The sequence below is a fragment of the Nanorana parkeri genome, unplaced genomic scaffold (genome assembly GCF_000935625.1).
Source record: "Nanorana parkeri isolate BGI_ZX_2015 unplaced genomic scaffold, ASM93562v1 scaffold833, whole genome shotgun sequence".
NCBI classification, from domain to species: domain Eukaryota; kingdom Metazoa; phylum Chordata; class Amphibia; order Anura; family Dicroglossidae; genus Nanorana; species Nanorana parkeri.
The window spans coordinates 177,781-190,314 of NW_017307101.1; the positions used below are offsets into that span (position 1 = coordinate 177,781).

Genomic DNA, 12,534 nt, shown 5'->3' on the forward strand with positions numbered 1-12,534 from the left:
GGGGTGCGGCAAGTAGCTAGATTTGCTGTGTTTGTGTAGACACAGATTAATAGCACACACAAGGGTGACTGCATAGCACTCTGCTTGAGAAAGGAATCCCTCTAAAACAGGAAGTCAGGACCAGTGCAGTGCTCAGAGGACCGGCTGATTCTGCAGGAAACTAAAACTTTTAAACCTCAAGGAACTGCATCCATTGTAAGTGATTTTCATCAGCATTTTGAAATCGCTTAAAATCCATTTGACTTTAATGTCACTTTAACCAATAAAAAATCAATAACCTGCCTCATGCTACTGATTGGACATCATGGCATTAATAAAGCAGCAGTTTACTCTCTTCCTTTTAGAAATGTGGCATTTCTCATTAGAGCTTGATAAGCCTCAGTCTGCCTTCCTTGTCCTGTTTTTGAGGCCTGCTGAAAGATAATAAAAACCCAGATACTTCTAGTAGCTGTACTTAATGAATCGTATACTGTATAAAGGTATATTAGAAGAATACTTATTTTCAGTAATTATTGGTATTTGTGTACAGCTGCATTTAAAGGAAAGCTGTCTTTAAAACAACAAAATATAATTGCTGTGTTCCAAAAGGCAGTACAAGGGGTTAGTACATACTGTTGCTCCAGTGTATAGAAGACGGTCTGTCGCAGGTTTTGAAATCTGCAAGCTTTTTTTTTTTAACATTGACAAGAAAACCCCAAGTGACCACAGAATGCCTCACATTTTTCACATCCAAGCTTACTTATGGGCCTTTTGCGTCAAGGCTTTCTGTAGCTAACTGCTTCTGTTTCTGCCAATGTCAAGTTAGAAAAGTGTGCTAGTTTCAGGACCTTTCTGCAACTCAAGCTTTTTCTCTATACTTTAGATCTGTGCAGCAGTCAGGGAAAGACTTGAGGTCTCGGGATGGTACTGAAGAGGAAGTCTCAAGTCCCCCATATGACACTTGTTGTCTCTATTGAGTCTTGTATCATTGCCATGTCATATATTATCTCCACGTTCTAAAACCCCAGTGTGAAATTTTCCATTCTCCTTCTTACTAAAATGACTTGGTGTTCTCAGGTGTTTCCCTTTCCTGTGTAAGAGGTGTATTTTCTGTGGCAAGTATAAACCTATTGGAAAGCTGATAAATTGGCTTCCTAAAATAATCATTCTTCCTGACGCATTGTAAGGTATACACAAATATGTAGCAGGTATGTGAACCATTATACAGATGTCATGACGTATTGCTGTAGAAATCTGTCCCGTGCATGATTAGACATATGAATCGTTGCTTCTTAAAAACATGTTCTTAAATTGTCATAGAAAATGACGTTTGTTATGAAAAGGTTTTCAGAAATGATGTGAATGTCTCATCAGCTTTAAATGTGGCAACAAGCCAACTGAAAGGAGATCCCTGATTTATGCACTCATTCTACTTCCCTTGTACTGTGGGCTAGGCTACTCACAAACCTCCCTTGTTACATACGTTTTTATTCAATGGTAGGGACGCCATTTCCATTGCTATTTTTCATTGATTTGTTTTACTTACGTTTGCTATTTATGTGGGATTTATTTGTAAAGATTTTGGCTTGTAAACCTAAACACCAAAAATATAGCTTTTCCTGTAGGGCTCTGAATTTTTCAAAATTTATAGTCTTCATTGTAATTGGGCAAAATAAGAGGCTGCAACAGAAAACAATTAATCAGTTCATTTTTTAAACAGATGAGATTAATATTTAATGCATGGCTTGTAATTAGAGCTGCAGCTAACGATTATTTTCAAAGTCGATTAGTTAACCGATTTTATTAAGTTCGATTTAATCGGGATAACACTATTTTTCGCGTTTGCAGTGAAACGGAATGCTGGCAACGTTGTGCCAGGCGTCCGATCGCATTGTGGGGGGCGTGGAAGCGGTGCCATTGAATACAATGCACCGCCAATCCACCTCCCGCCCCAAAAAGCAAGGGGAAGTGTCCAGCAGCTACCGCTCTGGAACGCACACGCTTTCGGTGTGAACAAGGTCTAAACCAGTATTAACATAAAACATAAGTTAAGGATTTTAAGAGATTGCTTTATCTGCATTAGAGAAGTATACCGTGACCCAATGTTTATACAGATATGGTGCTCTGAAGCACAAGGAAAGGTTGTCTATTCTTATTTAATGACAGCCTGTGTGTAGCTTAATTTCCCTTAAATTTACAGTGGTGAAATAGAAACCTAAATTGTAAAAATTTTTTAACTTTTTCTAAATGTATTGTGCTTGTGATGTATTTTAATTCACCCTCACTGGTGTGGTCATTTGGGCAGTAAATTACTGATGCTGCGCATCATCTCTATTATACATTTTAATTAGAAGATAGAGATATACGGTAAATTTACATTCAGCTTTTCTGTAGTTTAAGACCTCTGAAGTAATGAGAAGATATAAAGTTACTGCAAAGGACTAGACAACAAATATCATGTTCCTGGGAGATTCCTTCTTCCTAAAGTTAGTCCCCATTCACATATGGGCATATTGTGAACGCACGTCAAATGTGCACCAAGTGTGGAACGTGCTTGCTGTGCCATTACTAGCTAATAGCTCCCCAAGCACGGCTGAGCATATGCAGTTTTTTCCTGTGCACTAATGCATGGGTAAAAAAATGCAGAATACATGTCGCAAAATTCGTGCCATTTTCTAACTTTTCTGCATTTGGCACAAGTCCAGACCCACATTGAGATCACCAAGCACCACATTGGGGACAAGCACCAAGCGTGGGAAACAAACACTTACGAACATGTGTCACCACATCGACATGGTGTAAATGGGGCTTAAGTATGGAGGATGCAAAACTGCTACGCGAGACGTAGTCGGCTTAATGGAGACCTGTGGACATACCTTTTTTTTTTTTGCCATACATCTCTTTAGGGTCACAGGAGGACATTTAGTAATATGTACCAAAACATCGCATGTAGCGGGCTATTGCCAAATATATGCTGACAGTGCAGAGCCGCGCTGCAGCAGGGATGGATCACGACGATATTGTCTGTATCCGCCACGCTGCAGCAGGGACGGATTGCAACGATATTGTCGGGATCCACCCCGCTGCCTGACAGTTTGCTCTGCCCGCCCCCTCCCCTGTCTGTCCCTCCAGTTAGTGCTGGAGTGAGGGGGGGAATCCCTGTGGGAGGCAGTGACTGACGGTTACCATTCCCTGCAGGGAGATGTTCGGGAACTGAGCGATTTTTTTTTTGTATTCGCTCAGTTCCCGATCAATAGAGCAGTTGTGTGACCGCTTCAGTGTCACACGTCGGCTCTAATTATGGTGATGTGTGTAATTCACTCATGCCATAATTCTCCTTTTAAAATAGAACTAAAGCCAAAACCTTCTTTTTTTTTTTTTTTTTATTATAAAGCAGGGGTAGGCATGTGAAATCTCTGGTGGTCAGCAGGGTCGCCAGAACGAATGTCCCCATTGGAAAATGTCCCCACTATTTTTGTTCTTGGGGATTGCTTTCAGTTTTAGCGATAACCAATACAAATAGTGAGGGAGAATCACGCCAACGTGACGGATGTTCTAATCTTGCTCCACAAAAAAAGTTTTACCTCAGTTGCACTAGAAAGAATCTCCAGGAAACATCTACAGTATACTGAATCTATCCCCATAACAAAACCCCACTGCAATTTAAAAAAAAAAAAATCTCCTGCTTGTTGTTTTTTTTGGGGGGAGGGGGGTTGTTAATGGCTCTATTCTCTAAAATGCAGAAAAATTACATGTAGCATTTTATGTGGCTTTCCCTCGTCTTCTGCACGTGACTGCAGGTACTTGCTTATTTGGTTGACTATAGAAAAAATGGCTGCAGGAGTTCCTTAGTCACTTCTCCTCTAGCTTTTGATTTATCAATAAGGAGTAGCAGCATGCTGGTGAGGTTGTCCTTGTTTCTTCCTCCTCTAAGCATGTTCAGCGTGTTTTGGATACACAAATATTTCAAATCAGAGGGTAGTGCAAGTGTGCACTGCTCCAATACATCAAGTTCAAATTTAAAATGCTGGATTCAACACCAAATTAAAGCTTTACAAATTGGTATCAGAAGCAATCTGGGTGCGCTACAAACAGCGGCTCCTAGTAACCCTGATTGGCCCCTAGTATTGCCCTTCTTACTACTAATCTGAATGCTGATGTGCATAGGACTACTGGAGGTTAATTTCAAAACAGACTTGGGTATAAATGCTGTTAATATGTAAAAAAGTAGTGATCTTAAAGTCAAAAGGATTTCACTTACAATGGATGCTGCTCCTTGATTTTTAAAGGATTGTTTCCTGCAGAATCAGCCGGTCCCCTGAGCAGTGATTCTGATATCCTGTTTTAGAGTGATTCCCTCCTCATGCAGAGTGCTATTCAGTCACTATTGTGTGTGCTAGTAAGCTGCGTGTATCTCCACAACCACATAGACACAGTAAATCAAGCTCCTCCCCACTCTGCCCCCCTCCTCCTTTTCTCCAAGTTAGTAGATGAACAGTTGCTGGAGTCTGCACATTCCTTTGTGATTTTGGAATGGACAGGAAGTTTAGGAAGCTGAGCTGAGAGACTTAGAAACAGCTGTTCAGAAACATAATGACGGTAAGTGGGCAAAATAGTAAAGCAATGCTTTGCAGGGCAACGTGTATTTGTTTTATTTGGATTCAAGTGTATCTGAACCCAAAACAAAATGTAATACTTTGCAGCTTTACCACTACTTTAATGTGGTGGCGGGTAAGGCTTTTCTGCCGTTATTTTCACTTGATGATTCTGCCATGGCACACTTTAAAAGAATGCAAAATCATGAGGCACTCCAGTAAAAAATGAGTTGTGGTTTTCCACCAAATTCTATACCATACCATTATCCTAGATGATTTTAAGGGGAGACCCCATGCTGAAAAATAAGACATGACGTTCCTTCCATCAGAAGGCCCCCATCATATCCAATTCCTACCTGATGATCATCACCCCAGTGTGGCTGCAGCAGCATGGCAGAGAGTGGGTGGAGGAGAAGGTCTAGACAGATGTGGGCTCCTGTCCTCTTAGTGTTGGGGAAGGTCCTGGATGCAGCCCATCCTGGATTAGCGTTGTGTTTCCATGGTGCTGGTGCAAGACTCACCTGCACCATGGAAATGCATGACATTGTGTCCTAACAGACAGAAGGCTGCTCTAGACTAGTCTCCTGAGTTGGCCTGACAACCTCTCCTCCTCCTTTCTATTATGTAGGAAGGAGATGTTTTGTAGTTCACAGAAGATGGCTTTGGAAGATGACCACATAGTTTTTGTGATTTCAGTTTGGTGCACAGGAAGTTACAAGGGCCCTTTTTGATATGGCTAAGTTGAAGAGGATTCTTTCTGTAGTTGGTCTGACAAAAGAAAACGAATGCACCACTACGTCATAGTGCTGGTAAACTACAATCTCTTCACATTTTTCCCTGTGTTTGGATATTCTTTTATGATCTTTGTGGGGGGGAAGCACAGTGGCGTAGTGGTTAGCGCTTCTGCCTTGCAGCACTGGGGGTCCCCCGGTTCAAAGCCCACTATCTGCAAGGAGTTTGCATGTTCATCCTGTTCTTGCGTGGGTTTCCTCCAGGTACTCCGGTTTCCTCCCACACACCAAAGACATGCTGGAAGGTTAATTGGCTCCTCTCTAAGTTGGCCCTCTATGTATGCATGTGAGATAGGGACATTAGATTGTAAGCTCCTTGAGGGTAGGGTGTGATGTGAATGTGCAACTATGTGAAGTGCTGCGTAAATTGTCGGCACTATATTAATACCTGTAATAAATAATTACTATGGAACTGAATAAAATTGTATAATTTTAGTGCCGTTATCACAGCACCATGTTAGATCCTTAATTGGTGTAAGCGCCCCTTATTCCTGGAAAGCACAAAAAACAAAACTGGTTTTCCTTTCACCAAATAAATTTTACAGTTTCTATAGCCCGTTGCTCTGTAACTCTCTCACCTCAACTTCTGGTTGGGGAGCGCACAGGGTTCATGTCAAAACAGTCACATGTTCTCATGCATCACCTTCTACATCAGTGGTTCTCAACCTCCTCCAGGGCCGGGACCCCTTGGTAACTTTTGCCAAGTTGTAGTGACCTCCAACTGTAAAATTTAGGGATGCACCAATACTAGTATCTGTGTGGGCTCTCAGGAGGCTCTGCGGGCTCTCAGGTTGCTAGTGGGACTCTGGTGGCGTCCAGTGCGGGCTCTGTGGTGATCAAGCATTCACCTCCCCTCACTCCTGCCTGCTCCCCTCTCTAATCCTCTCCGGCCGCTGCTGCAGTGCCATCTAGGAGAACTGACAGTGCCACGCTAGGAGGAGCTGAGGAGCCTTTTACCTAGAGCAGCACAAGGCACGTAGGGACCCCCTCAACTGTGGGTTGCGACCCACAGTTTGAGAACCACTGTTCTACATAAATGTGTGCACACTTGGTCTGCCTCTGGGCTTCTGATTCGTGCATGCCAGCGCACAAAATGCTGCCACGTATCAATGTGGTCTTGCCTGGGAGCATGCACATGAGGGTGGCTATGCTGGGGCTCCAGGTATCCCTGCAAAGGCAGGAAAGATGGGGAGAGGAACTTCTAATGCGGTGTTTGAAGAAATTACTAGACTTCAATGGAAAGTCAATAATACTTTTAGCCTCATATTTAAAAAAACCAGCCTGCTTGCTGTAAAAGGTGGACACACAGCAGCTATATTGTCAGTGTGTGGCAGCTGTCAATTCTGTGTATGTTGAGGTTTGTTTTTGTTTTTTTTCCATTTGTGACAGCATTTTTTGGCTTTTTTTTTTTTCTACCCCTACCTGACCAGATATCAATAACAAAATTGTCACCGCAGTGAACGCATAGTTCTGTTGGGTGAACCAAACCAAGGCAGATGAATTCATCCCTGCTAAGACAGTACATTTTTCAGATAATTGCTACAAGATAAATAATGTAGTTTTGATGTGTTGGGCACACGTTTTCCAGATCTCCATATGTGTATTGCAATAAAGTCCATTCTTTTACATACTGTAATATACGTATGGTCTTCATCTATTCTAGATTATGTATGGCTGATTTATATTTAGATTGCATGTGTGAGTTTCTTTTACCGTTTGCTTCTTTAGATGTTCTGTTGACCTTTTGACCAGATTACAAATAGTTCTCTCTGCAAGGACAACTGGTAGGAAGGACAGTGGAGGTGACCCGTTTTACTGTTCACTGTGACTGTTCTAATTCACCAAGTTTGGGATAGCTTTATCAGTGTTTTATAATTCTACATGTGTATTTTCCATACATTCAACACAGTGTGATTTTTCAGATGCAAAATGTCACGTGAGCATTTCTCAAGACAATCTAATATGGCAGACGTTAGATTAGTGTGGAGGAAATTTAAATCGGTAGCCACCATACAATAAAATTGTGTATGTCCATGATTCTTTTCAGAACATAGTATATGGAAATGGAGTTTTGTAGTTAAAATCTATGGAAGCTGTACATGTTCATTGCGGAGAGACCTTCCAGTGTATGGTCAGTACAGCTTACCAGGGTATGCGATGGCTGTTCTAACACTTTTTTGCAAAGTAACAGCTTCCCAAAAATGTTTTAACCCCTTCATGACTGAGGCCCTTTTTTCAATTTTTGCACCCATGTTATATTCCACATTTTAGGCCTGGAAAATTATGTAAAACCCCCCAACATTATATATTTTCTGAATGCCAAGACCCTATAGAATAAAATGGTGGTAGTTGAAAATTTTTATGTTGCGCAATATTAGCGCAACTCCTTATTAAACCCCAAAATTTAGTGACAAATTTAATTGATCACGAAGGGGTTAAATTTTCACCTTTTTTGTGTTTTAGATTGTGGTAATGACTTATTTACTCCACATTAAAACCAAACAAGGCCTGGAGCTTGGAATTGCGTGCACTGCAGAGTAGGCACTGCGGAACCAAGGAATTCAAAGTAGAAGTCCGCACACCAGTTTTAATCCAATAGCCTTGATTTATGTGTTAAGCTGGCCACAGACCTTACAACCAAGACTTTTGTCTTGCGATGGTTGTAAGGTAATAAAAAAACCATACGATCTGCCCATGTTGGACAGGCAGATCGTACTCCCGATAATCGCAAGCCGCTTCCAATGACCGCAATGCTGAACAGGCAGTGTGCGCTTTATCTTACGAACATGCCACACGCCCGCCGATAATCGTACGATTCTCGGCGGGTTTTCGAACATGTTCCTAAGATAAAAGTCGTGCGCCTGTACAGTAGAAACGGCCGCACGCCTTCCACACACCTTGCGATAATCGTACGATCGCGGGATTTCCCGCGATTACCGTATGATTATCGCAAGATGTGTGGGCACCTTTCAGGCATAGCACCAATGGCATTTCAGAGCCCATCAGACTCTTTAAGATGACAAGTAGTAGGTTTATTATTTTGGTGCCTGTGTTTACATTGGCAACAAGAAAACATGACAGAGCTTCTAGTCTATTTACCACTTAACGAAAAGTGTTTTTTTTTCCTTCTGTTTTCTTATTGGAGAGACTTCCACTCACTACTTCTCTGGGTTACTACCATCACTGGAATAAGAAATGAGAAAGATCCTCCCCATCAGGGATTGCAATGACAATGAAAGCCTGACTTGTTCTAACCCCTAGTCACTCTAATTAAAGCTAACACTATAGGTGTGGTTGGAGTTGCACTTTAATTGACACTGATGCAGTCACCCTACCATAACGCCAAACAACATAAAGGTGCAGGAGCTTCTCATAATGATGTAAAATTGCCTTGCATCTTCTAGAACCGCGCTATTTTCCACAGCAACATGTGTTCATTTGCATACCAGTATGGAATTGCTGGCTGAAACTTGTAGTTCCACAGCTTCTGAAGATTTATAAGTTGCTAGTCAGTGTTGGACTTTGGTGTACTAAAGTCACCATGTGGCAGATCCCAGCCAAGCTTCATTGCATAGGCAAAGCAGCAGAACAAATAATATGATATTAAACTTCCTGTGAAGCAAATGGACTGGGTGGGGCTGTCTCAATTGACTTCCATGTGGTATTTGTGTTATTTGCCTATGGGTTACCGTAAGTGTCACCCTTTTGTAGTAATTGGACTCCTTGTTTAGCTGTGAAAGATTTTCTTGGGATTGCTTCCTTGCACCTGTATACTATCCACAGTAAGCTAGTTCCCAATGCTTTATGTTATGATTTGGTTAGTGTTTAGAATTTTCGAAAATGGCTTAATTTGCCCAGTTTTACTTGTGATACTTTTTTTGTTTTTTATTTTCCCTTTAATGCCATTTCTCTGCTCTCTGTCACTGGCAACACCTTAGAAATTGAGTGCTTTTTAGTACTCTTGTAGTGTAAAGACTACTAGATCATGAATCTTGTACACTTCAGCTGTTCCGTATGACACAAAGTAACATTTGAGTATCTCCTGAGTTTTTTTTATAGGGCAGACAGTACATAGCTGTTAAAGTGCAGAACAGGTGCAGCCTATGAGCAATGTACCACTCCTGAATTCTTTTCGCTTTATTTTTATGCGTGTTTTTATCATTACTGTGCAAGAGTAGTTTTGACATTTCTCTCTTTTTCTTTATATGTGCACAGTCTGTCACAATCTTGCTCAGCAGCCAAACCTAGATTCCAGGTGCACGTCCTAGTCATTGAGTGTTGTGTACAGACAGAAATGTCCCTCCTCCTGTTCCTCACCCTCCTATGCCTGCTCTGGCAGTAGTTTCTGGGTGGGTCAATGTCATTAGCTGTAGTTATTTTTAAAGTCCTAAGAGGTGAGGTTTATCGTGCAAAGACAGAAAGAGGGCGTTTGTTTGTAGATCTGACATCAAAGTGTACTTTTCTGCCTACTGACTGCAGCAGGTAATCTTTGCAGCGTCATTCGGCTACTCAGATTAGAGCCTTGCTATTGCTGTTTATGAATTATTACAGTTCATCCTTCACACACATATTTTCCTATCTCTTCTGTTCCTCGTGGACTTTGGAGTTTTGGACTTCGATAAGGAATTTTGATTTTCAAGCAGCACAGCTAAGCAATCCTTTTTTTCCACTTGCTTTCACAGGATAATATTAATGTTTTCTTGCGGGCGTGCGAAAAACTCGGACTGAAGGAAGCGCAGCTTTTTCACCCCGGAGATCTTCAGGACTTATCAAACAGAGTTACTGTCAAGTAAGTTACAGCCCATGAGATAAAATAATGCTGCTTTTGTCTTTTATGTAATTGTTTTCAAACGTGTACTTTGAATAATGATGGTGGACTGTCAGGTGTAAAGCAAATAGGCTTTGCTAATGCGGTCTCTAATTGGACAAGTGTTGTGCTGGTGTAAAGTAATACAGCAAGTCTGACCTGTATTGTATAGATTCAGGCTAATCTTGGAAGCACAATACATTTAATTTACACATGGTTCAGCTTATTCATGTTAACTCCATTTATTTAAAATGCAGATCTAGCCCATGATAAGTTTTTCATAGTGTGAGGAGCATATATATTCTCTAAAATGTGCTAAGGTGACTATTACTCATGCAATTCTAATCACTGTAGTTAGGGACGTAAGTAAATCTAAATGTGCACAGAGGAGATATTTAATCTCAATGGCCTGCAATCAGTACATAAGTATGCAGTATGTACTTAAGTATGCAGCACCACCGTTAAGTTGCTTTGCCAGAAGCACATCCCGCTTGGATGGCACAGGCGTTGCGTTTGATAAAAAATTAATAAACATTGGGCATTTTTACTATTACCTTTTATCTCTGTTACATTTATTTTGTGGTATCATTTTGTAAACTTGGTCTTGGGTTTGGCATACACAAGAGGCCTCGAAAGGAAGTAAAATGTGGCATGTTTTCAGTGGATTTACGTACATGAACGACTGAAGTCTGAGCTGTGTCTACCATGCATTTACATTGCACTCCCTGTGACTTGTATAGAGAAATCAAATGATGTATGGCAAACAATAAACATAAGTAATTACTGCTCCATATTTTACAATTCCAATTCTGTGGTCCAGAGCTTAAAAATGTTTCAGAAGAAAAAGCCCATATACATTAAGCCTACCATTGATCTGCAAATGCCCTCTGAACGCATTTGGGGTAAAAGATGTGGCTTGCATGATCAAAAACACCATTGCAGTTTTGTCCTTGTGCCTTGTATAAATATGTTGGTTACACCTTGATCATAGGACACAAATTGCACAACTTTCTGCAAGTAATTTCATGAACTGTTTTTCTGTTGTCACAATCCTTGCGTGTGTATTTTTGGAAAAGGTGCAGATTTATTGCTATTAAGCGTTGATGAAGATATTAATGCTTGAGCATCATTGTGACATATTGTGACTGCTGATGGAATGTTGTGTAAGTGTGTATATAAATGTAAATTCAAGCCTACTCCGAATTATTCGTGATAATGGTGACCATTTTGGAACGTTCCATTTGATGCAAAAGTTAATCCAGGTTTCAGTCATCTCCCGATTCATACTGTAATTTTATAAAATATCCTAGTGAGGCAATATGTGGTTATTAAAGTAGGTAGATTTCTCCGTGAGACTTACAGATGGAACCTTCTGGCAGCTACCAGGTTTATCTGTGGTTTACATTTCCTCTTTTCTCCATAATAAATGGGAAGATTGGTGCTTGCTCACACAGATTTTCCCGCAAGTGAAAACTACGGTCTGGGGAGCTTCTGACAGACAGTCATACACATTCTATAGAAGCCCAGTAATTGCCCATTGATGGCCACTCTCAAACTAAAGCGTGCACTATAGCATTCTAGTTGCTGTTAGTTACTGCGCTTTTGCATAGCACAATTTCTCTTATAACATTTCTTAGGCCTTCTTGCAAAAGGATGAAGTGTTTTCCAGGCTACTGAAGACATAGAATGACTTGTGTGGTTCTGCTCTAGAGTATAATTATGATTCCTAGGAGAGCTACATGTTTTGGCAGGTTAGATAAGAAGCATATTTTTAATATGTTGCACTTTCACAGTTGACATTGGTAGTAAAGAATTTCAGTGTTTTTCTGTATTTGGACTATTAGTTTGTGAAATTTACAGTTTAGATCTTGTGCCTTTTATACTGCCTCTGGTTGCACAGGACATATGTGGCTACCGATTTGGAATTTAGGGACCCTAAATGTATTGGGATGTAATATTTGTTTACATTTTTAAAGTGTAGCTGTATATTTGGGTAAGAAATCAGAATATGCCTCCACCTTCCTCACAATGTCAATTGCCTTAGACCCAAGGTGTAGATGCTCCCCCATTTTACTGTTCTGGCCTTTTATAGTACTGGACATTGTTTTATTTAAAATATTAAACTGGACATGCCTGTGTTCTGCTGCACAAAAGCATTGTCCAGCCCATTGCAATGAAAGGAACAGGACAGATTCTGAAAAACCATTAAAAAAAAAGCTGTGTGTTTTTTTTTTTTTGATTTGTGTGGAGTAAGGATTAAAATGACACTAAACTCAGGAATTAAACCTTTTTATAATGCACTCAAGTAACTTAACTATTAATAAAAATGTACTACATCTGTAGAGCCTTAAATCTTGTCTGA

General features: G+C 40.6%; 1 protein-coding gene across 1 annotated transcript in view; it reads left to right on the forward strand.

The window, feature by feature from the left end:
* The window catches only part of LMO7 (LIM domain 7), a 152,099-nt gene that overhangs the window by 53,202 nt on the left and 86,363 nt on the right, over positions 1-12,534 (forward strand). Inside the window, exon 4 of the mRNA XM_018565316.1 lies at positions 10,048-10,154. Coding sequence (XP_018420818.1) covers positions 10,048-10,154 — 107 coding nt within the window. The remainder of the gene's footprint in view (positions 1-10,047; positions 10,155-12,534) is intronic.